The sequence below is a fragment of the Trachurus japonicus genome, chromosome 20 (genome assembly GCF_045865225.1).
Source record: "Trachurus japonicus isolate A0001 chromosome 20, Traja_1.0".
NCBI classification, from domain to species: Eukaryota; Metazoa; Chordata; class Actinopteri; order Carangiformes; family Carangidae; genus Trachurus; species Trachurus japonicus.
Window position 1 is genome coordinate 4,634,484 of NC_140926.1, and position 25,937 is coordinate 4,660,420.

The 25,937-nt window shown below is 41.4% G+C and overlaps 3 protein-coding genes across 3 annotated transcripts in view; 2 read left to right on the forward strand and 1 right to left on the reverse strand.

Moving 5' to 3' along the window:
- Positions 1 to 1,148, reverse strand: part of sspo (SCO-spondin) — a 148,671-nt gene extending 147,523 nt beyond the window's left edge. Inside the window, exons 1-2 of the mRNA XM_085763813.1 lie at positions 597 to 1,148; positions 445 to 506 (exon numbers count right to left, since the gene is read on the reverse strand). Of these exons, the coding sequence (XP_085619939.1) occupies positions 445 to 500 (56 nt within the window). The 5' untranslated portion in view covers positions 501 to 506; positions 597 to 1,148. The remainder of the gene's footprint in view (positions 1 to 444; positions 507 to 596) is intronic.
- A 3,630-nt stretch (positions 1,149 to 4,778) lies between these two features.
- Positions 4,779 to 10,052, forward strand: aoc1 (amine oxidase copper containing 1). The gene is made up of 5 exons (XM_085763812.1): positions 4,779 to 4,859; positions 5,460 to 6,998; positions 7,789 to 8,077; positions 8,592 to 8,724; positions 9,451 to 10,052. Exons 2-5 carry the CDS (start codon positions 5,462 to 5,464, stop codon positions 9,718 to 9,720), a joined length of 2,229 nt encoding a protein of 742 aa, XP_085619938.1. The 5' UTR covers positions 4,779 to 4,859; positions 5,460 to 5,461; the 3' UTR covers positions 9,721 to 10,052.
- A 4,645-nt stretch (positions 10,053 to 14,697) lies between these two features.
- Positions 14,698 to 17,753, forward strand: LOC146966203 (uncharacterized). Its single transcript, XM_085763159.1, has 3 exons — positions 14,698 to 14,831; positions 14,965 to 15,078; positions 16,417 to 17,753. Exons 2-3 carry the CDS (start codon positions 15,053 to 15,055, stop codon positions 17,366 to 17,368), a joined length of 978 nt encoding a protein of 325 aa, XP_085619285.1. The 5' UTR covers positions 14,698 to 14,831; positions 14,965 to 15,052; the 3' UTR covers positions 17,369 to 17,753.
- The last annotated feature ends 8,184 nt before the right edge of the window (positions 17,754 to 25,937 follow it).

Below are 25,937 nucleotides of genomic sequence, written 5' to 3' on the forward strand. Positions count from 1 at the left end.
ACAACATAGCTGACAAGGTAAGAAACAGGAGTTAAAATGCATGGATTAACACATTTTTAAAATAAAGGTAAATTCTGCCCACATTGTAAAAGCTGCTTCAAAATAAAAGTTAAAAGGACAATATTTGTTATTTGAATGTAATAGAGTAAAAGACAAAAGTTAACAAAAAAAGAAAATACTGAGGTAAAAGTACAAATACTTCCTGGAATGTATCACTTTATCTTCAATATAAATGCTGATGTGAGTTGTTTGACATAAAATATTAACCATAACAAGTATTCTCAAATAAATGTCTGGATAAACCTTGTTGTAATATGAATTTACCCACATTTAACCCTGTGAACTGTGGGCTACACCACATTCAGACAGTTGATAACCTGTAGTTTACTGCCAATAAAGTATCTTTACTCCTACATTACTTTGGCTGGTCTGATCAATACTCACCCCATTCCCATCACTGTCTGAAGTCCGAGCAGAGTCAGTAGAAGTGTCTCCATCATCCTCTCCTGCGTGTTTGTGCAAAAATATAAAAAAAATTAAAAATTAAAAGTCCACAGGCAAATCCAGATTATATTCATTAAATGTGTCCTCCTTACCTGTGAAGTGCTTTAGAGAACTTGTTAGATATTTGCCACAAAAACTCCTTGTTTTGTTAATTAATATCCATCGTTTATTTTGTGTTTGATTTCATTTCCTTTCTTGCTATGCGATACGATAACAGTCCTCGGTGAGTGATGCTTTGCCTTATAGGGGGAGCAGAGGCCCCGGGTCCGGGGTTTTAAACGCGGGGGGTGACTCGTGGGATGTACAGTAGCATCTGAACCTGCTGCCATTGGACATAATTGGGCAAAATCACAGCTGGGAAGGCAGGCATTGGTCGGCGGCGCTGTGACGGACGCATCCCCTGACCTCATCCTGTCAAACAGTACAGGACGCCGTAGGTGACCGCGGGGGTGGAGGAGCCTCGGCCGCAGAAGAAAGAGATGTTTGTCAGAGCCTAATCCTGTAAAGAGACACATTTCGGGGAAGGATGATGTGGGGCATTTATTCAATGAAGCATGTCAACAGACATGGGAACTGGAGGCTTTTAGACTCACCACACCATCCCAAGTCTGACCCCCTGACCCCAGAGCGAGGAGCCTCAAACACAGCTGTCACCACAGTACACTCGAGCCTGAGAGGGAGGGGAAGCCACTGTTGTCACAAGATTTTTTTGTGTGTGCCTTTATAGTGTGAGTAAAACAGTGAGGCATAATTGACTTTACCTTTAAGTGAAAGGAAAAGTAACAGTCAGCCAGGTGAGTCACTGTGTGTCTCCAGAAGCTTTTCCAGGGAAGAGTGAGTCTCTGTGCTGCTGGCACTTGTGGGAATAAAGGGGGCGAGGAAAGAGAAAAAGAGGGAGGGCAAAGGTGAAGGTTTTATTAACCTTACCTTAGTGAACAAGATGCAGGATTTAGGGTGTTCAGCCATGATGGCAGCTCTGGGCCCAAGCCAGTCGTCTCCATGGTGGTTAGCTTGCAGGCTGGGCGTGTACCCTAATATTCATTAATCTAATATAACAGTCCTGACACCTGGTGATGGTTTTGCAATTACTACAACCAACCTCCTGTCAAGTGGGGGTTGAAAACGTATAAGAAGGTCATCTCTTCCATTTTGAAAACGGTTTGACTCCCTGATGAAGGTTTGTATTTCAAAACGTGTGGGAGTTTGTTTTTTTTTAGGTTAAACATGATCAAGCCATAGGAATAAAGGCTTTTTAACTTTTAAAGAGTGCCTTGGAAATTCTTTTGCCGCCTTCGTGTAAGCGCAATGCTGCCTTCCACCAGTCATAGCCAGATCCTAACTAAATTCTCTCATATAACCCAGTCCAGTGCAAGAATTTCCGATTTTTCCTCTAATGCAAAAACACCTCAAAAGGAAATCACAGTCAGGCCCAGATGGACATGTTTATAAACAGCTGCCGGTGGCCATCTATGACTGGAATATAGATTGCAAGAAAAAACCACATGCATCACCATCTCCGAATAATGAATGGGAAACACTGTCACAGATTTGGCAGCTGAACCAAAAACCACACAACCGTAATCTAATCAAAGCATGACAAATCATAGTTATGTTATGTGTATCTCTATCAGCACCCCAGTCACTTCCAGTCAGACAGCGGAGGACATTACGGTAATCACCACGCAACTTTCTCTAATGGCTTTTCCATATTAGTCTTTCATCCATCCATAGACCGAGAAACTAACAACACAATATTCAAAGCATCCTCTTATTCCCAAAGATCATACATTTTCTTTTAGAGGAAGAAATTCTAAAGCCTCAATCATTTGCCCACTGAACAACCTGACGAGACTTCCAAAAATGAGTAAGAACTCTTGAAAATATATCATTATTCATTATACTGAAAAGGGCAGGCAACAGCAGTTAGCTTTAGCAGGGGGAAAAAAGTTAGCTTTAGCCTGGTTCAACGCCGGTTAGCTTCTGCTTTAGCCGTGCCAGAGTCTATTCTCTGGCCGTGCTCAACCGTTAGCTTTAGCTGGCTTTAATGGCAGTTAGCTTTAGCTGGGTTCAACTATGGTTCAACGTCGGTTAGCTTTAGCCGGGCTCAACAGTTATCATTAGCCGGCTTTAACGGTAGTTAGCTTTAAACCAACACTAAGGAACTTTTCAACCTTCATAAAATATTTTCATAACTTTTGTGATGATACATCGACTTACAACAAGTTGAACGACACCTCTGTCATGGCCTGAGGGGGTCTGTATCTCTTTCTCTGGCACTAAGCAGCTTTGAGGAGCATGGTAGGAACCCGCTCTCACTTAAGTTTCACTTTCACTTGCGAGTCACAACAAGGAGGGAACAGGCACAACGGCACTTTAGCAATGGATTATGTTTGTGTTTTCACTTTGAAATGATCCACTGAAAACAGAAACTTAGTTTTGATGTCTTCTGTTAATTTTAATGCAGGATATTTACAGGGCTTCACGCTAGTGTTCATGGGAAATGGAGTCTTCCTTCAGGCAAAACACTACCGCTTTGGTCCACAGGTGCCGCCAAACTCAACCAAAACTGAAAGTTCTTTAGTACTGCTTTAACTGGGTTCAACGCCGGTTAGCTTTAGCCGTCTGCAATGGCAGTTAGCTTTAGCAAAGACGGTTTTATCTTTGGCTTTAGCAGGGGAAAAAAGAAAAAAAGTTAGCTTTTAGCCGGGTTCAACGCCGGGTAGCTTCTGCTTTAGCCGTGCCATAGCACAGTCTATTCTCTGGCCGTGCTCAACAGCATTTATCCATGGATGTATTATATTGCATTTATCTTTAGCTGTTAGTTGTCAGTTAGCTTTAAATGGGTTCAACCATGGATGTAGCTATTATAGGGTTCAACGCCGGTTAGCTTTAGCCGGCTTCAACGGCAGTTAGCTTTAACTGGGTTCAACCATGGATGTGGGTTCAACGACGGTTAGCTTTAGCCGCCTCCATGAGCAGTTTGCTTGCAGGCTGGGCGTTTACCTAATATCCATGCATCTAATCAAACATTTTCTAATATAATATAAGTTTATATTCACGGTGGTGGAGTCTTTATCTTGATGGAAAATCTGTCCAACAAAAGTTTAGTTTTCTGTCACCATGGCAAATTCTGCCGGGCAACGTTAGCTGAGGCTGCATTTAAAGAGTGATAACGCAATTTAGGAACAAACAAATATAACACACACACACAAAAAAAACGCAAATACTATGAAACAACGTTACTTTGGGCATTATAGTGTCACTTCATATCTTATCTTACAATATGACCCTACTAACTAGAGAATCAAATGAGACTCTACGTGCTCTTACTTTGAAAAGCGGAAATGCCGTCATCAGTGGGCGATTAATAGCAAATGATATATCCACAATGTCAATACACTAATCCAAAACCACTCCTTTAATAAAAATATTAGACATTCCACTAACATGGATTTATGTGCTCTTTATCTGAAATTGCCTCTGTAATGTTTACCCTTGTCTTTGCACTGTAGGCTATGTATTTCCTTATAAAAAAAATGTGTAGCTATTTGTGGAAGGTGTGTAATATAGATCACACCCCAATTGAACATTGAACACATTTTTACACAACACATAATCAAATAAACCTCCACACATCTGTTTGTAGCCTATGTAAACAGAATTCAGTTGTGTGGAAGGGATAGTTTTCCTATGGTCACTTTGTGTATGAAAGGTTAAAGTACAACCTTATAGGCTACCAATAAATGTACTGCAAGTTGTAAAACATGCAACAGCATTATTGCAACATTTTACTAAATTACAGGAAATCTCCCATTGTTCTAAAGAATAAATAAAATCCCAATGCATTTAAATTTCTAAAACTATATGGTAATATCTCATTAAGAAATCACGATGATTAAATTTGAATAGAAGAAATTTTCAAATAAGTATATTGAAGATATTCATGTGGAACAAATTAGACACACAACTAACTTTAAAAATATTATTGCTGGTTAATAAAGCACTGAATGGTTTAGGACCATTATACATTTATGATATAGGCCTAGTGAGAAGTAAACTTTTTTTAGGTATATTCTCATGTCTGTTTTAAAGTCCTTTACATTCCCTTCCCACGCTTTTCCAATGAACCTCTCATTCCTTCAGCATGATTAATTATCTAAAAACAGTGCTTGTTGTTTCATCACATTTACAACGTGCTGTTGGCCAATCAGACCCTGTCACTGCAATGAAGGAGGTTAGATATAAGCAGCAGAGCACTGAGCACTGCATTTAGGGAGTTTTCAATTGCTAAGTCAGGAAGACTGGACTGATTAACCCGTGTCTGCAAAGCACCTGAAGCAAGAGGACAACTACAGGTATAGTAGCTTGGTCTATTTCTTTCTATTCCTAAGATGTTTCTAAAGGAAGCAGTGCACTTGTCCAAACTCAGTATTACATTATTACATAAATGCCATTATGCAATATGCAATAGCTAATTAGATTAGTTCCAAACAATGTGACATGTGAATTCTTAAAACTGACCCAGAACTGAAGCACAGCTTGTAGGTGTGCAGCATAAACAATGCAGGAAAGTCAACAGCGAGCAGAAGGGACTGTGTTGTTGACAGTCAGTGTGTTGTAGCAGTGGCAGATTCATGCTGTTTGTGTTCCTGTGGAGAAGCAGTATGATACAATAAAAGCAAATAGAGTACAGGGAAGAAAAAAAAAAGGATTGCTTATCCAGCTGTGAAAAAGAGAAGAGGAAGAAGCGTGAGCCAAATGTTTCTCTTAATTTCTACGGAGCAGAAGGAGGAGACTTCAAGGCAAAGAATATCAGCATTAAAACAGGTTCAGAGAAAAGAACTGTTTAATACATGGTTTTCTTGATTTTTTGTTGTATTTAAATTGATTTTTCTTCTTTGTTAAACTGAGTTCACACTGGATATTCTGCTCTTTTTTTTTACATTTTATTGCAGCCATGAGGCTTCTCTGTCTGCTGCAGCTGGTCTGTTTGGCCGGCTGCACCGCCTCCAGGAGAAGAGAATGGGCTCATCACGGCGCCCCCATGTTTGCTGACCTCACGGTTCGTGAGATGAAAGCCGTCCGGTCCTACCTGCACGGCATCCCAGAGCTGGAGCTCACCGACGCCCGTAGCAAGACTCTGAAGAAGAACAGCATCCTCCTGATGGAGCTCCACGTGCCGAAGAAACACGAAGCCCTGAGAGCTCTGGACCGTGGACAGGCCAAACCCCCACGTCAGGCCCGTGTGGTCGTCCAGTTTGGGAACCACGCCAAACCCAGCATCGCCGAGTACATCGTCGGTCCTCTTCCCTCCCCAACATCTCACATAGAGAAGACCTTCAAGGGGAGTCGGCCTATCCGCTATGAGTCCAGGCCTATTACGGCTGTAGAGTACGAGCACATCTACAACATCCTTGTGGAGATCACAACTAAAGCTCACACGCTTCTGTTTGAGACCACCGCAGGGTTTTCCTTCACCAACTGCTCTGACCGCTGTCTGACGTTCTCTGACATCGCCCCCCGTGGGCTGGGTCCGGGCGAGAGGAGAACTTGGATCATGTTGCAGAAGTTTGTCGAGGGTTATTTCATCCACCCGGTCGGGTTTGAGGTGCTGGTCAACCATCGGGACTTGAATCCAACAAGGTGGACCGTGGAGAAGGTCTGGTACAACAACATGTACTTTGACAGCGTTGAGGAGCTGGTTGAGAAGTATGAATCGGGAAGTATCGAGAAGGTCAAACTGCCCGACCACGACGACGACGACCTCTACTCCACCTACATCCCCCGAGGTCACAGCAACACTCCCACTAACATCCACGGGCCGAAGCTTGTGGAACCTCAGGGGCCTCGCTATCACGTTGACGGCAACTTTGTCGAATATGCCGGATGGTCTTTTGCCTATCGAGTACGCTCATCGGCCGGGCTTCAAGTCTTTGACCTCCGTTTCAATGGAGAACGGATCGCCTATGAGATCAGCCTCCAAGAAGCTATCGCCTTCTACTCGGGCGATACTCCCGCTGCCATGCAAACAAAGTACATTGATGCCGGTTGGGCGATGGGCAGCTCGAGTTTTGAGCTCGCGCCAGGGATCGACTGTCCAGAAATTGCCACGTTCGTCGACCTATACCACTACTTCGACACAGACAAACCCGTGCGCCACATGAATGCCCTCTGTATTTTTGAGATGACCACTGCTACGCCTCTGAGGAGACATTTCAACTCGAACTTCAAGGGGGGATACAACTTCTACGGGGGTTTGGATAACACTGTGCTGGTGTTGCGGACGACCGCTACAGTTTACAACTATGACTACATCTGGGACTTCCTCTTCTACCAGAATGGGGTGGTGGAGGTAAAGGTCAGCGCCACAGGATACATCCACGCCACTTTCTTCACACCTAACGGACTCAACTATGGTGCCAAGGTGTACAACTATGTGCTGGGGAACCTGCACACTCACCTAATCCATTACAAAGTGGACCTTGATCTTGCTGGTGAGTATGTTGCCTAGGTTTCTATGTCTCCTTTAAAGGTGCAATTCTTTATTTACCACTTAAAACAGATTCACAGTTACCCAGGACCTGGTATGGGTATGGTTATCTCTTAGAGTTGAGGCAAATTAAGGTTTCTGAAGATCTTTCTTGTTGGGATATAGACAGTTTCTTTGACCACGCTTTCAAAACATTAGTCCTCCCTGGCCTGAATGTGTACATTGCTCAGTGTGCAACCCCACTGCGCAACCCCACTGCTATTGGGCTTTAAATGCACAGGAATTTGTATTTGTTAAAGACCATATTTTTTAGATACCTCAGCAACATAAGAGATGACAACGTTGTAGGGTCAAGTTGGGTTCTTATATATAACCCCTAGCTTGGGCTCCAATGGTTGGTACTTATTGGTCATAACTTAAATACTTTCCCTTATGCCCTGCACAGACATAGCAGGAAGCAAGAATATATCGATTGTGGCCACTGGTCAGAACAAACATTTCCATTGCTGCATTGTTGTGCAGAATAATATAGTGAAATGAGTTAGAAGGCACACAGGAAATTACCTTTCACCAGGTTTTTATGTATGTACGTCCAGATAAAATGTCTTTCTGGACTTCAACCCTGTCATAAACTGCTGCAGTCAACAACTTGATCTTTTAATACCCGCCTGTCACTTTCACCAAAATATTTATTCAAGCCGACTTGATGCAAAAGTAAATGAACCGTGACTCAACACATTGTTTACATCTTGGCATCTAACGTCTGACAACTCTTTGTTTTCACTGTGATGCAGGTCGAGAGAACAGCTTTGAGACGTTAGATCTGAAATATGTCAACATCACAAATCCCTGGAGCCCCGGGGACTTTATCGTCCAGTCCAAACTCCATCGGACAGAGCACAAGAAAGAGCGCTCTGCTGCTTTCCGCTTTGGCAAAAAGTTCCCCCGCTATGTGCACTTCTACAACCCCAGTGAGAAGAACAAATGGGGCCATCAGAAAGGCTACCGGATTCAGTTCAACTCACATGCCCACAGCGTCCTGCCAAGGGGCTGGAGAGAAGAAAATGGCATCAGCTGGTCAAGGTGATACATTTAGCATCTTTTGGATACATTGGGATCTGCTCTAGACTTCAGTTTGTGTGCTCTAGTGCAAAGTTTGCAGACATAACATCATTTGTTTGTAATGATTGACACCACAGAGGATTATTGGGGTTAAAGATCTTTATCCTTGCGATTAGGAGTTTGTTTGAAATCAGGTCAAAGCTGGGAGTCAGTCAGATCTGCAACAAACAGTTACCACTGGACTGTTGAAAAGGGGTATTAGCAATCTGCAGTTCTCTTAATCGCACAAAAGTGGGGGCTATATCCTGTTTGGATTGGTGTAACTATTTCAGGGGCAGTAGATCTTTAATCATTAAGTAAAGAACAGAAAAAAGAACCAAGACACACAGTGTTAAATCCTAAAACCACTCGACTGGACAATGAAGAGAAGATCTGTTTGACATTGTTGTCACTCTGAATGGATTGTTTATCTTGTCGCTATCAGAATGACGGGTAATATAAAAGAGTGACCTAAAAGTGAACTGTTGGTCTGCAGGTATCCTCTGGCTGTGACTCGTCATAAAGATAGTGAAACCACCAGCAGCAGCATTTACACCCAGAACGACCCCTGGGAGCCCGTGGTGTCCTTTGAAGACTACATCCGCAACGATGAAGACATAGTCAAACAGGTACAGTCGTAGGGATTATTAATTGAACTGCTGACATTTTCTTCTGTTTACACTTTTAAAGCAGAAGTAAGCGATATTTTTGTGGTAATATAAGTCTTAAATAGTTGTATCTTCCGACAGCAATCACTTACATAGAGTGTTTGGACCGAAACACGTGTCTCTCAGTCACTCTGCTCTGCTCTGAGCCGAGGAGAAAACTTTTCTCGTATCCTACAAGTTTTATCCAATGAGGAGAGAGAACGGCATAAAGGGGCAGTCCTCTCTGTGTGTGCAGCCAAGGGACGCGTGTGAATGTGGTGACGTAGGGACGAGGGCGGGGGCTGCTAACTCCATCGGCTGACAAGATGTTATGGTGCGTTCAAGGCAGCCCGTAACTCGTTTTTTTTCCGACCTGTGAACTCGTACCAGTTCGATCTGGTACGAGTTCACGGGTCGGAAGTTACGAGTGGCCGTTATAGTGACTTTCACAGGTAAAACAGGTCGGAAAAACACGAGTGGGTTGCCTGGAACGCTACAAAGTCGTAAGTTGTGACTTGAAACTGTAATTTACGGTTTCAAAAGCCTGCCTGGAACGCAGCATTAGCGAAAACGACCGGATCGCTTACTTCTGCTTTAATTGAACTGTTGACATTTTCTTCTGTTTACACTTTTAAATGGATAAAAAAACTTCTGTTGTGTGCTGCTGATTCAAACATCCTTATGTAATGTTTGCTCTGGTGTTTGCAGGACCTGGTTGCCTGGGTGACAGTTGGCTTCCTTCATGTGCCTCACTCGGAGGACATCCCCAACACGGCGACGCCTGGCAACGCCGTGGGCTTCTTCCTCCGACCCTTCAACTTCTTCGACGAAGACCCTTCGCTGGCGTCCAAAAGTACTGTCATCGTCCGACCGGGTCAGGACGGTAAACCGAAGGTCCAGAGGTGGACGCCCGAGGTCGTTGGTCACTGTGTGACGGACAAGCCCTTCTTCTATAACGGCACCTATGCAGGAGTCTAGAGGTGTTTGGGGGTTTTCGACAAAGTGTCTGTGAATATAATTGTTGTTATTTTTTTAAGTGAAGTATTCAGTGAGGATCTCAGATTAATAATCTCTTAGATTAGTTTGAGTCATTTGTGTTGACATCATGAAAAACGACAAAAAACCATGTTAAAGAACAAGTCAGATTATTTTGTGATACTGTTTGAAACAATGAAACAATCATAGCTTCTTAACCTAACCCTCCTGTTGTCATCCTGGGTCAAGGAAGAAAGGAAGGAAGGAAGGATAAGGGAAAGAAGGAAGGACAAAAGGGAAAGATGGGAGGAAAGAAGGAAGGAAAGATAGAAGGAGGGATGGAACAGATTGGGTCAAAAAGGAAGGAATAAGTAAGGAAGGGAAAGGAAAGGATTGTGGAAAGAAGGAAGGGAAAGGAAAGAAAGATGGAGGAAGGGAGGGAACAGCTTTGTTCAAGGAAGGAAGAAGAAGGAAGGAAGGGAAAAAGGAAGGATGGAGGAAGGGAACAGATTGGGTTAATTTGACCCAGAAGGACAACATTTTATTTATTTAATTTTTTTTTAACTGAATTTTTAGATTGTTTTTTTTTGTCTTATCAACAATGATACAACATATTCCCATACAACTACTTACTTTTTCCTTGTACAACTGTATACAGTCTTTATACACAGGCTACTCTACTAAGGTATAAAGCAAAAAAAACAAAATATAAATTAAAAATAAATAAATAAAAACAAAATCTGCTCTGAAATATATTTGTATAGCTACATCCCCGTGTTTTTGCATCAAATTAAGAAAAAAAAAAACCTGCACGGCAAAAACTCAAAATCTTTCCAAGAATATTTGTCTTATTTCTTGTCAAAATGTCTCATTTCTATTCAAACTAATCTCTTTCCACTTACTGTAAAACAAGACTCGTCACCTAAAAATTAACTGTAACGTTTTTATATCATTTTCACTTGTTTCAAACAAATTTTCACTTGAAATAAGTAGAAAAATCTGCCAGTGAAAGGAAGTTTTTTGTGCTTCTAATAAGAAAGAAAAACTTGCTCCACTGTCAGATTTTTCTACTTATTTCAAGTGAAAATATGTTTGAAAAAAGTAAAATAAAAATAAAAATGTCTTAAAAACAAGCTATTTTTTAATGTGATGAGTCTTATTTTAGGTATAATGAGATTTGTTTTGACTAGAAATGACATTTTGACTAGAAATAAGACAAATATTCTTGGTAAGATATTTGAGTTTTTGCAGTGTGTATATAAAGCTAAACCTAATGTAAAAGTGAAGACTGTCAACCAAAGTGAACCACACATGTAACCTGGCAGGGGAGGAGGGGAAGGGGAGGAGGGGAGGAGGTGGAGGTCTGTATGGGGGCATTAGGGCTGCAGTAATCCCATGTTGGGTCTCCGTGGCTGAGGTTTAGCAGCAGCAAACATCCAGGATGCAGGATGCTCCGTATCCGCCCGCTCTCTCCCAGCATGCTCTGGGGGGGGGGTTGTTTTTGCTGGGTTTTTGCTGGGCCTTAACAAAGCAAACAGCCTGATTCCCGGATCCTTCCCTGCAAACATCCCAGGATACCTGACGGTGACGGCGCTGTTGCCATGGCAAACCTGTCTTTACATACAGTGCGTGACAGAATGTACAGAGCACATGCATGGGGCTGCTTTGCCTTTACACACATTCCTGACATAGCGAGGCCTAGATATCACCCTCAGCACAGGATTGCCAAATAAAAATAACTGTGTTGATGATATTGTACTTTTTTTTTTTATTGGATGATTGGTTTTGTATTGAACGATAATCAATAAAACGTGTTCAAACTAAAAATAACTTCTGAGGAAACAGTTGGACTGAGTTTGTGTGAAGGGTAAATAGGTGTTTTTGAGGTGGAGTCGGGTGGGAGGTGGAGGGGATTCGGCCAACAACTGTCGTCACAGTCTAAGAATCCCTTTTTTTATAGGTGTGTGCCAATGTTTTACAGTGCACATTATAAAACAGGGATAATACGAGAGCTATGCATGGCACGCATTAGTGAATGGACGACGTTAGAGGAGGGGACACACACAAAGACAATAATGTGAATTGGCTAACGAGCATTCCTATAGCTGTTCCCATGGCAACGGTGGGACTACTGGACTGGACTGAGGCTGCAGCTGCAGGACGATACACTGGACCTAATGAGACACTTTATCTCAAAACTGGTGAGAAAAACAACATCTGAGCAGTGTAAAGTTGTATTTCACTACTCATACTGCTATGATGTTAAACATTTATGTTAGCTGTGCATTGTGAAATATATGTATTTACAAGACTCAGCACTGATATATAGCCTAATATAGGTTCACATTTACATTAAGACGTTAAAATTAGTTTCTACCCATGTTTAGCAGCAGAGAAATTACAGCGCTATCCTACTACTGTTTATATATAGGCTAATCTAAACTTAGATACATATGTAAATAGAGACTCATGCTTATATAGTAGTAGAACAAATCCTGCTAAGTAGATAAATACATAAGTCCTTCAGGCAGGCAGACAATTGGACCTTTGAATTTTAGACAGTGACTTACTGCCACCTAGTGGTTGCTCTAATAACTGCATGGCCTTTTCAGATGATAGGTTAGGAATGCAATTCTTATTCAGTCCTGGTAGATTTATTTCCAGTTAGTTTATGCAAATTGTGTGAAAATAAAGATTAAACAATAGTTTATAGTAGCAGGTGGTTCCAAGCTGTGCCAAAAATGGACATTTTGGAAAGTTCGCCTGAATATTGTGTAGTAAAATCTCAATAATTTTGTCCTGCTTCAATTAATCAGAATCAACCACTGCAGAGACAATGTTCATATGTTGTACAATGATTTTATAGAGAGTTTGAGCTTCATGAGCATTATTCTAAAGGCCACTCATCAAAAATATGATTTTTTTTAGGCAAATATTAATTTTATTATTTTTTTTCTGTGTGTCACCTTCATTTACTCTTCACTAGTAACAGATATACTGAAATTTACACATCTCAGCAATTCCTCAATTTTTCCCTTTACTATGACACCAAAAGTATTCAAATGGACCTTGTGGTTGCAGAGATATACTCATTTTATTATGGATATGCAATTTTCGAGAAAAGGCCTAAAAAATAAGCTTGGTTTTTAAAAGGTTAATGCTGCACATGTATAGAAACATCCCATAAATGTTCTTTAGAATTAATTAACACATCAACAATGACACTCATATTTGAGCTTTTCTTTATTTTGACTTGAATAATTTTGATTTTTAGCACTTGAGCATCAGTCAACTCATCATGGGAAGTTTAGGACCAAGTTTTTAGAGGTTGAGGTGAGATTCCCCTTCTGTTTTAAAAGCCCATGACAAACTGTTATATGATGTAATGTATTTAACAGATTCAGTGCCAACAGGACGTAGTAGATAACTGTTATATTCCCTGGTTCTGCTTCACTGAGCTGAGGTGATAGACTTTGCTACCAAGAATAAAGGAAAATATTTATCAGTTTATTTCCCCCTCTCTATTTCCAGTTGTGACTCTGTTCTAATAATTCATCAGTTATTATCAATCGATGATTAACGCTCCTTCATTTAAGCCTTTGTGTGAAGCTCTCGTTGTGACGTAGGTTTGTGGAAACATCACATAGTACTGTATGTCTGAATGATCTACATCCAGTTTGATATCCCGTAAAATGCAGCTACAAATATCCCATCACCATTAATCAGATGAGTTTTTTCCAGTGATGATTTACAGTAAACACATTAGTACAGAGGGAGTGTATAAGTATAATTAGACCGTATGTCCGGCAGCTGAAGGAAGCTTGAGTCTTATTTCCCGGCTTCCAAGTCACACGCTATTTTTCACATTGTCATTAAAATGCAGTTTGAAAACTATGACTTCCTGTTTTGTCAGAACACAACACACAGTGTAATACACCAGTCAATTAATAACGGATCAAATGGCTGTGTAAGAGGAAAACACTCATGGTGACTAAGCCTAAGCTAAGATTTAGTTTTCTTTTTCCATGATCCAACTGTTTGAAGATTGCTCATGGATTTCCCAAACTCAAAAAAGTGCTAAATCCCTCTAAAAATAATATAAGATTACCTTTTTCTATATTTAAACTGCCTTAATCTGCCTGTCTTTTATTCATTTTGTTTATTTTTGTTCAACTTTCAAGAATCGTTAAAAATTGGCTTCTATTTTCATTCAATGTTATTTCATGATATTTGTTATTACCTTCTCTTGAAATTCATTAAATCCACAATCAAACAGTATTTTCCCACACTGTCATAATAACCCTTTACATTAATTTTAAATTTTATATTTTTGACGTTTGAAACAAATGCAGCAGACCATTTTTACTATCCTTCTCAGACAGGCTACTGAAACATTTTAGGATGAAATATACTTTGAATGTTTTCAATGTCTGGTGGTGTAGGCTACATTGCATACACATTGTGTGTTATATGTGTGGCAGACTGTGAGAGTTTTATTTACATCTGGGACAATAAAGGCATCTAATCTAATCTAATCTATCTATCTATCTATCTATCTATCTATCTATCTATCTATCTATCTATCTATCTATCTATCTATCTATCTATCTATCTATCTATCTATCTATCTATCTATCTATCATATGTCATTGTTGATGGTATTGTCGCTGTTTGTATTGTTCTTTTCCTGTCCTGTCTTGTGTTTTTAACTGGACCCAGAGTCTGTACTAATAAATTATCTATCTATCTATCTATCTATCTATCTATCTATCTATCTATCTATCTATCTAATGCAAATGTACTATTTTAGGTCTGTTCTGTTGTAGCCTAAAAATGGCACAAACACCTGGATAGTGTGATCCAAGATGGCGCCTCCTCAGTCCCATCCACGTCTTCTCCAGTCGAGCGGATTCGGCGCAGGCGCAGTAGAGACTTCCGGTGAGCGGGCGCCTGCTGGTCATCAGGGCTGTGGTTGTTGTAGCTAATTGTTGTGGAGGATATAGGCTATAATAGAAATACATCCATGTTGTGGCGCCGCGCCGCCGATCCTCTCCAGCTGCTGCTGCTCTTTTCCCGCCGGCGCCAACAGACACACTTCCGTCCACCTGGTGAAGGTACGCGCTCGTGCTTCTCTGTTTCTGTCTGCACGAGCCTTGGTTACATTCTGATAGCACTAGCACGAGCATCTCTTTTGTCTACCTGTTTATAAATGTTGTTGTTAATCTAGTTTGTTTTTTTATGTGTTAGTTTGGATGGATGACATCACTGACTGACTGACGGAAGCGTTCAGCCTGACGCGATGACGTAATCGTGATTGGAGGGAAATAAAAGCCTCATGCAGCTGGAAAACATCAGCAACAGGTGTTTGTCCTCATAGCTAAATTATCTCATGACGATTTGCATGTATAAATAATGGAGAATAAAAAAGTCAATTGATAGTATGGTGGCCCTGAGAGCAGGGCCGGCTCTACGCAGGGGCAAGAGGGGGCAGCACATTTTAATATAGGCTACTCAAAAAAAAATGTATATTACAAGTTGACCAAATTATCTGTAGTAGCACAAAAACCTACCGAAAAAGGGACACTCTCCTGTTCTAAAATGTTCTGTTCTGTTCTGTTCTTCTCAGAGTACACCAGAATGCTTCACTCACATGTTAAAATCACAAAAAATTTCTGGGGGGGATGCCCCCAAATCTCCCTACAGGGGTTTAGCTACTCACCTTTTTCACCCCCTCTGGGTTTGCAATGCATCTTCAGGTATATGCACCCCTAACCCCTCATATAGACCTTTTCAGAGAGTATAAACAAATACAGGTGTTACCAAGGATACTAATTAAGGCTCCATTCCATTTAGTGTAGCAGAGCGTTTTCTAATGAGCCACACCTGTCTTTGTTTATACTATAAGGTCTATAATGTGGCTCTTTGCATTACGACAGTAAAAAATTTGGGCTCTAAGACCCTGGTTGGCCACCCCGGTCCCTAGTTGGACAGGTCTGAAGGTAGAGGCCTGACAAAGTGCGATCCACTTCTCCAGGTTGGGGTTGGACACATAGTCAACAACCCAATTCAATGAAGAAAACACTGTTACTATAAGCACGGAGAAAAAAAAAGTGCTGGAGCATGATGTGTTCACATGGTGCCCCCTTCACATTTCTGACTGCCCCCTCATATATGCTGCCTAGAACCGGCCCTGCCTGAGAGGTCAAACATCATTAGGTTCAAGTCCAATCTGTGTGTGATCTGTACCTGTAGTGTAAATTGATTGGATTTAATTGAAAATGTTCATTTTAAACATATAATGAACAATATTTGTCATGCAGAAAATTATAATAGGCTAATAACGCACAATGAAAGGCTTAAAGCACATTGTTTTACATATCTGAAAAGGAGTTGGAAGAAGAAAACATTTAATTGTTAATAATTGAATTGGTTGTTAACACCATTGTACCTAAAGTTAATTATAAACGACTTAACATTAATTATTTACAGAGAAACAGAAGGTAAACAAAATGAGAGACAATGAATATTGAATAACCAAATAAATAAATAAACAGTAGTAACCCCACTGACTGTTTCTCTCAATAAGGAAAACAAGGAGGAAGTGTTGCATTGTATTAACAGATGATATTGTTGTGTAATATTTTGTTGAATCTTCCACTTTGACACTGGTTTTCTCTCTGATTTCATGTTTTTCTGCAGGTCAAACCGGATCGTTGTGGTTCAGTCAGTGTGGCTGCTGCCAGAGGAGATGGTCACTCTGCAGAGAAACTACCAAGGTGAACGAAGCGGCAGCAGCTTCAGCCAGGTAGACACTCACCTGCTGCAACACACCTGTGGTCAGTGTGGGGAACAGTTCACCAGCCAGAGCGCACACAGGAAACACCTGAGCGGTCACAGCGGACCACACCAGTCTGGAAAGAGCAGCAGCGCCAGTCATCCAGATGTTCACCACGCTGGGGAGAAACCGTACCGCTGTGACCGCTGTGAGAAACATTTCAGCTTCTTGTGCCACTTTAAGACCCACCAGCAGCGCGTGCACACAGGTGAGAAGAAGCCGTACAGGTGCGACCGGTGTGGGAACCGTTTCAGCTTGTTGAGAAATTACAAAACTCACCTGTGCGTCCACGCCGTAGAGAAACCGTCCTACCTGTGTGTTCACTGTGGGAAAGGCTTCAGCCACCTGAGCAGCCACAGGAGGCACCTGCGCGTGCACACGGGGGAGAAGCCGCACCGGTGCGAGCAGTGCGGGAAGACGTACCGTTTCCCGGGCGACTACAGAAGACACCTGCGCGTGCACAGCGGAGAAAAGCCGTACCAGTGCGAGCAGTGCGGGAAGAGCTTCCACTTCCCGAGCGACTACAAGAGACACCTGCACGTGCACAGCGGAGAGAAGCCGTACCGGTGCGAGCAGTGCGGGAAGACGTACCGTTTCCCCGGCGACTACACGAGACACCTGCGCGTGCACACCGGAGAAAAGCCGTACCAGTGCGAGCAGTGTGGGAAAGACTTCCGTTTCCAGGGCGACTACAAGAGACACCTGCGCATGCACGGCCAGTGCACTGCAAAAACTCAAAATCTTACCAAGAGTATTCGTCATATTTCTAGTCAAAATTTAATTTCTAGTCAAAAGAAATCTCATTATAGTACTTAAAATAAGACTCAAAACATTAAAAAAGTGCCTTGTTTTTAGACACTTTTTACTCCTTTCAAGCATATTTTCACTTGAAATAATCTGACAGTGGGGCAAGTTTTTCTTTCTTATTACAAGCACAAAAAACTTCCTTTCACTGGCAGATTTTTCTACTTATTTCAAGTGAAAATTTGTTTGAAACAAGTGAAAATGATCTAAAAACAAGTTGATTTGTAGGTGATGAGTCTTATTTTAAAGAGGGAAGTGATTGATTTTGACTAGAAATTAGACATTTTGACAAGAAGTAAGACAAATATTCTTGGAAAGATTTTGAGTTTTTGCAGTGTGCGACCAGTGTGAGAAGAGCTTCACCTGCTCCAGTCACCAGCACGTGCACACGGGGGAGAAGCCGCACCGGTGCGAGCAGTGCGGGAAGACGTACCGTTTCCCGGGCGACTACAGAAGACACCTGCGCGTGCACAGCGGAGAAAAGCCGTACCAATGCGAGCAGTGCGGGAAGAGCTTCCACTTCCCGAGCGACTACAAGAGACACCTGCGCGTGCACAGTGGAGAACGTGCACAGTGGAGAAAAGCCGTACCATTGCGAGCAGTGTGGGAAAGACTTCCGTTTCCAGGGCGACTACAAGAGACACCTGCGCGTGCACGGCCAGTGCACTGCAAAAACTCAAAATCTTACCAAGAGTATTCGTCATATTTCTAGTCAAAATTTAATTTCTAGTCAAAAAAATCTCATTATAGTACTTAAAATAAGACTCAAAACATTAAAAAGTGCCTTGTTTTTAGACACTTTTTACTCCTTTCAAGCATATTTTCACTTGAAATAATCTGATAGTGGGGCAAGTTTTTCTTTCTTATTGCAAGCACAAAAAACTTGCTTTCACTGGCCAGAGCCGGCCCAAGGCATAAGTGGACTAAGCAAAAAGGCAAGTAACTTTTTTAAATTGTAGTGCGTAACGATCCTTAGAGAGACACTGCGTAATTACAAAAAACGTATTAAATTATTGTTGCATTTCAAATTGTTGTTGCACTTTTCTGTTGCAGTAGCCTATATTTAAAACGAAAAATGTAAAAAAGAAGATGATGTGTTCACAGTAAATGCAGTGTCTGTTGGTTTATTTTGTTACTTTTAGTCGACCTAATAGGTGACATTCAGTATCCCAGTACTACATCAATTTGAAGATGAAATGTAAATCAACCCCGGGCTGCTACTTTTAGCTGAATTTGGTGCCTTCAGAATAGAAACCATAGATAAAATAGGTAAAAAAAACCTGCTAGGATATGATGATTCGTAATGACAGAGTAAAAAATGAAATTATTGGCAGTAATAGAGGGGGCACCAAAATAAAAATTTAGCTTAGGGCCCCATGGAGGCTTGGGCCGGCCCTGTCACTGGCAGATCTTTCTACTTATTTCAAGTGAAAATGTGTTTGAAACAAGTGAAAATGGTCTAAAAACAAGTTAATTTGTAGGTGATGAGTCTTATTTTAAAGGGGGAAGAGATTGATTTTGACTAGAAATTAGACATTTTGACAAGAAGTAAGACAAATATTCTTGGAAAGATGTTGAGTTTTTGCAGTGTGCGACCAGTGTGAGAAGAGCTTCACCTGCTCCAGCCACCACAGGAGGCGCCGGGGAGAGGCCGTATCGCTGTCACCAGTGCGGGAAACAGTTCGTCGAGTCCGCCAACCACGTCAGACACCTGTGGACGCACTCTGGTGAGAAACCGTACGGGTGCGAGCGGTGTGGGAAGAAGAGATACACCAACCTGAACGGGTACAACGCTCACCAGTGTAAATGACTGTTCGCCTGGTCCAAGTCCCTGAAGGTTCACCGCTGTGTTGATGTTTCTGAAGAGCGTGTGGACTGATGGGAGGCAGGTGAAGGCTTCATGATATGATATTGATAACTTATATTATAGCTTTGTCTGTTATTCCTCTTCTTTTTTAAAATTGACTTTAAAAATTGACAAATGCACATGGCTGAGAGGAAGGTTAGCAAAACAGAGGAGAAGAGACCAGACTTGCGTAGTTCCCCTTTAAATTTACTTTAAAAAGGAACTATGCAGGATTTTTACCTTATTCTGCTCCATTTTTACCTTAATTAACCAGCTCCAGAGTCCTAGGTCTGGTTAAATGTAACGTGCAACTGTAACCCGTAATCTGTTGTTTATGACAGATAAGACTACACATGGTAGATGATAAATAACGTTATCTACTGCTCTACTGCTCTATTTCAAATGCTCATGGCTGAGAGGAGGGTTAGCAACACAGAGGAGAAGAGACCGGACTTACATAGTTCCTCTTTAAACCATGTGACAACAGCAGCACATTTGGACTCCATCGTTAATGAGTGATCTGTCTTTCCAGCTTTTTTTTTTTTTACATTGCAATCACAAAAATGAACAAATGCAGAAAACGGGGTGATAAAAAAAACAAAAGAATTAAATAAACACATATGAATAAAAGAGGCAAGTGTCAGCAAATATTTACAGTATATTCTCAATTCACTCCAGATGTCCTCAAATTTGGATTGCTGAGTCTTATGGAGAAACTGATTTATTCCATTATGAATATTTCAGAAGAAACATCACACCAGTGTTTTATAGAATAAAATTAAATCATTACTGGTGTGACCACCCTTCAATCATATAATCTGAGAGTATTCTTACTTTACAGCACTTTTTCACTGCTGCCCAATATTGCACAGTACTATTGTGTATGTTTCATTATAATTTATGTTGTCATTGTAATTTTCTACAACAAAATTTCACCTGTGCGTTTCATAAAAGCGGTGACTCACATGTTTAAGATCAAACAAAAACTAGATGAAACAACAAATAAAAAAACTACTTGTACATTTTTCGTCGTTCGGTGTCAGTGATTGACAGGTGCGTGTGTGTGTGTGTGTGTGTTGGGGTCATGGAGGTTACCGCTCCTCAGCCTGGTACTCTGTGTATTTAAAGTACCACAGTGTCTCCTCCCTGATGGTGCAGGGAACAAACAGAGAGTTTTATCTGTGCTGATGGATCTCTCAATCCTCTGAGCCGCTTTGACCAGCTGGGTCGGGTCGAGTCGGGTCGAGTCGGGTCCCTCCTGGTTTCCACTGTGCTGCAGCATCAGCACATGATGCTCTCTGCAAACTGCTGCAGGAAGAAGAGCCTCAGCTGGGCTCTTTTCAGTGTCATATAATATGGATCCCCAGGAATTAGACAGCCCACCTTTCCCACCTCATCCCCACTGATGAACACTCAAGTTTAGTTTTCCTATGAGTCCTTTTATCTAAGAGATCCAGCGCATTATATACTATGTGACGACCTTGGTTTGTCTTCTCATCTCTCAGAGTTTTACACTGCAAAAACTCAAAATCTTACCAAGAATATTTGTCTTATTTCTAGTCATAATGTAATTTCTAGTCAAAACAAATCTCATTATACTTAAAATAAGACTCATCACATTAAAAAGTGCCTTGTTTTTAGACACTTTTGACGTCTTTCAAGGATATTTTCACTTGAAATAAGTAGAAAAATCTGATAGTGGAGCATGTTTTTCTTTCTTATGACGAGCACAAAAAACTTGCTTTCTCTGGCAGATTTTTCTACTTATTTCAAGTGAAAATTTGTTTGAAACAAGTCAAAATGATCTAAAAACAAGTTGATTTGTAGGTGATGATTCTTATTTTAAGTGGAAAGAGATTAGTTTTGACTAGAAATTGGACATTTTGACAAGAAATAAGGCAAATATTCTTGGAAAGATTTTTAGTTTTTATAAGATTGATCAGAGCTACAACGTCACTTCTGCTGGACGCGTCTATAAACAGCTGTGTGACCACATTCACTAATCAAGCAGGGGTGGAGACGGAGATAAAACGAACACATTACATAACGATACTCCCCCCCCCCCCTCCTCGGGCCAGTAAAGTGCGTATGTATTCGTGTGTGCATGTGCGGCGGTGGATGTGTGCACGCACAGACGGTAGCACGTGTCCCCGCTGGTATTCCAACCATCCCATTCCTCTTTGTCTACTTCCCAAAAAAAACTCTCCCCCACCCCGGCAGCCAGCAGCTGAGACTAAACTTCACACGGGAAGACAGCAGCCGCCGGGATTACAGGACCAGCACGAGAGGGAAATGTGATTCAGCCTAATAGATCTCCAGGGAGGATATTATAGCTGATCACATTTCACTGGAACACCAGGATAACCTGTTCCCCACTCACTCACTACTGCTGTTAGTTACTGTGGCATCTGAAATATCCGTGGTTGTTCCCTCCGAGACCTCACGCTGTGTTAGATTTGAGTCTGTATTTCCATGATGATGCTCGTATAGGAAAAGCTCCTCAGTCACTCACGGCTGTGGCTGTGGCTGTGAATATGCCAGTGAGTCATCATCAGTCATCTGACAAAGCAAAGCAGCCGTAACATGTATCTGGTCAGTTCAGTTCGGGAGGGGGGGGCGGGGCAGGGGGGTGAGGACGAGAGGGCAACGGGAGGACATGGAAACACAGGTGTTTGGGTAATTCCAAACCCAGCACCATCCAGGCTTTCCTACTGTTGTGAACATGTGAATCAAACTTATTTAGAGGTTGGACCAAGGTGATGAAGTCCATCACTTGTCTCTGTATCAAAAAATATATATATTTATGTGCATTTGTAAGAGCTGACATGTTTAAGCACTAACTAATAGAGGCAAATGCAGAGACTGCTTGCCGAAAAACTGCCCCCGACGGGAACACACATCAGTGGTTTTTGCATGAATTTGCCTCTAAAACAACTCTGTCTGGTAACGTTGTGTTATTATCTCATAGCGTGGTGAATGTGCAGCTCACAACTTGTCCACCAGAGCGTTGTGGAGTTGTTGGATTGTGTATTTGATGAGTTTGATGGAGGGAAACCAAGAAATCCCATGCATGAGCCTCCGTAGCGTAGCTCTGAGCAGCTCACGGCTCTGCTCCGCCATTCTTAAAACAGCTTGCACTGACAATTAAAGGTAACGAACCTACTGCTATGACTATTAGGGATTATGGCAATGGGCCAATTTGACAAAATTGAGAACCATCCCTTTAACATGAAAAGCAAAAACATACAGTAGAAGAACAATGGTAAAAAAGCCAAACAACAGTGACACATAAGAACCCTTGATTTCTCACCGGCTTCGTTGAAAAACAAATGCACATGGAGGAGAGGATGGTTAGAGACACAGAGGAGGAGACACCAGCAGCTTTAAAGGAGATGGACAAAGTGAGAAAGGGAAATAAAAACAGTAGAAACAGATTGAGAAAATAAAAACAAGATGAAAGCAAATGAAACCTAAATGCTCACAAGCTGCATCCCCAATAGAAACAAACTGGAGTGAGTTCAAACAGGAAGCATTCAAATTTCATTGTATTTGTTTCACACATCCACATCCACATCCACAGCAGCAGCAGCAACTAAGCTAAAGTTTAGTCTGAGCTGAAGTTTAAATTATTCCCATTTTGTCCACATCTGCACAACCACAGTGGAAAACAATGATAGATACAGAGACAGACAGAGGTCAATGTGAGGATGAAAAGTGTTTTAAATGTGAAAACATGTTGGTTCGTAACAGCGCCCCCCTTTGGTTAACATCAGTTTGGTCAATCTCAATCTCACACTCCTCTCTAGACCAAATAATGACTTTTGTCAGCAGAAATAGAATAATGTGTGTAAATACAGGCACCACACAGTAGAATAATGATAAGTCCACTGCTGATTTAAGGTTTTAAATATATAGGGATGAATCCAGAGAAGTGAATTCATGGCTGATGTTGCTGTCGTTGTGTCTGCATCATGTTTCATATTTCCAGCTGCCTGTCACTCATCCAGCTGTGAGTCACTGCAGTCTGTTTGACACCAGTCCAGATGTAAAGTGTACTGTAGCTGCTCTTATTCTGTGTGTGTTTGTCTCTTTCACACACACACACACACACACACACACACACACACACACACACACACACACACACACACATCTGTGTCCCTGATGAATAGTGCAGCCTGTGGGATCTCGTTACACACTCTGTACCATCTGCACGCCGACAAAAACAAGTCCCGTCCTCCTGGTCCCCCTGTTAAAACCCTCGGTCCTAATCACTGACGTCCCCCTGAGGAGACCACACCTGTTGTTTGTGAGCACATTTCAGATTTTAATTCTTTATTCATATGCAGTTTTTAAAGATAATATCACAAAATAAACAATCGTCTCACTTGAGAAGCTGAAAACTGACAAGAATTTATTTCATTTTTCATATATTTTGTTTTTTTTGTCACAATTTTTTCTCCAAACTTGACTTAAACAAATAATCAGGCACCCACAAACTTATCAATTATCTCTCAGTCGACTAATCAAATAATCATCTATATTGATTTCTGACAAAGTCTTTACTTCATTCTCACTTACTCGGTGTGTACAGGAGCTTTATAGCCACATCTCATGGTCTTCATCAGTGCTCAGTTGTCAGTAAGAGTGATGGAACAAGTAATTGGAAAAAATATATATATTTTACCTCTTCTCATGAAATGATTGTGACGATGTGGTTTATTATTGATAGATAAATTGTTTATCTTCTCAAAACTGGTAACTGGGACTCAGTGTGTGCTCATTGCACCTGACCAAAGGTGATTACTTAAGCAATATATCACGACAGGCCGTGGTATATGCTCATTATACCACGGCTAAGGGGCGTTGTTCGGCCCGACGCGAAGCGTTAGAGTGGTATAATGAGCATATACCACGGACTGGAGTGATATATTGCTTTTATAAAACGGTTACCAATAAAGGCAATATGAAAGAGGGATACGCAATCAATTTCATGTAGTTTTATTCAACCAGAAATATATTATCCAATAAAATAGCCTCACTGTGGAAAAAATAGTCCCACCTCTCCAGACGTTAGCTCCTAGTTAGCTCTGCATCTCGTCTTTTCCTCTGCTTTTTTTCAGATGAAAGTCACTGCTCAATCCCCTCTACCATTGTTAACCCTCCCCGGAGGTGAAAGTTAACCTTAAACATGTGGATTCAACTACTTTAGTCCGTTTTTTAACATCGTAAAAACATCAGCTGTCTTGGGCTACGGACTGCAACAGTCCGTTGTCATGGATACATGACAACAACTTCCATTCATACCAGTCATACGTGCCTGACGCGGAGTGATAGCTTACGCTGTGATAAGGCTTTAGAATAGTAGCCGTGGTATATGCTCATTATACCACGGTTAACAACCAATCAGATTGCGGGATTTCACCTTTCCGTTTTATAATGATGTATATACCGGTAATAGAGGTGTGCCAAAAAATCGATTCACATAAGAATCACAATTCTCATTTAATACGATTCAGAATCGATATAAAATGTCGCAAAATTGATTTTAAAAAATAAAAAAATGCAACAAATCTACTGCTGTCGGCCTCAATTTCCTTAGAATTGAAAAGGCAGCATGTTTAACTGCACTATTTTTTTTAAATAAAGAGGCACTTTTAGTTTTGTTACGTTTATGCAACAGTTTCAACAATTCCATAGCATGGATAAATGTTTAAAACTCAATAAATGTGAAAAAGACACTTTAGTCATTCTGTCTTGCAAAGCAGATTCGAGTAGATCATGAGGATCCTTTGGCACACCGATAGACTGAAGCAGAAATCATTAGGAATCAAATCGTTTTGAATCAAAAATAGATTTTGAATCGAATCATAGCCCCAAAAATCAGAATCAAATCGAATCGTGAGATGGTAAAAGATAACCACCCCAATATGAGTGTTACTCTTTGTGACTGAGTGCATTTACTAGTTCATTGTCTCAGGTGATTATCACATGTGAGTTTTTACCTAATTAGAAAATAAATAGTTGATTTTTTTGAGAGACCAGATGATGTATAGACATTTCAACCCAGACATTTGTATCAACAGTGTTAAACCTCAGTAGAAAGTGTCGTGTTTGGCTGTGGGCTGATGGAGGTGAGTCAGCTGGGCCTCTGTTCGCTCTTACATCACCACCTTCCCCTGTGAGGCCTGAGGTCTGATGTCTGCTCAGATGTGCAGCCGCCGCCCCGACCCACCTCTGTCTGCGGTGACAGGGATGAAACAATGACACAGCAGCAGCAGCAGTGGGGGGGTGAGGACCCATTTCACAATAAAAGCTTCCTTTATAGTGCTGCTGACCCACATACACCCCTGGGCACGCATCGTTGGCTCCAGTAATGTCACCAACGCAGCTGAAGTCTTTAGGGAAAGTGTGTGTGTGTGTGTGGGGGCTTTATACAATAAGATACTGTGATTGGCTCCATGGGGAAAACTGTATCAAGGAGGGGGGGGGTAGGAAAAACACAGGGTATGGATGTGGGGTGAAGTAAACATGACCTGGTTGTATTGAAAAAACAAACAAAAAAAACCCTAAACTTAAAGGGATAGTTCACCCCAAATTCAAATTCCACTCATTATCTACTCACCCTCATGTCGACTAAGGGCTGGGAGAAGTTTCAGAGTCCTCCGTGCCTTGCACATAAGACAAGCTCCCTCACTGTCCATTTTAAAAACTCGTCTTAAAACCCATTTTTAT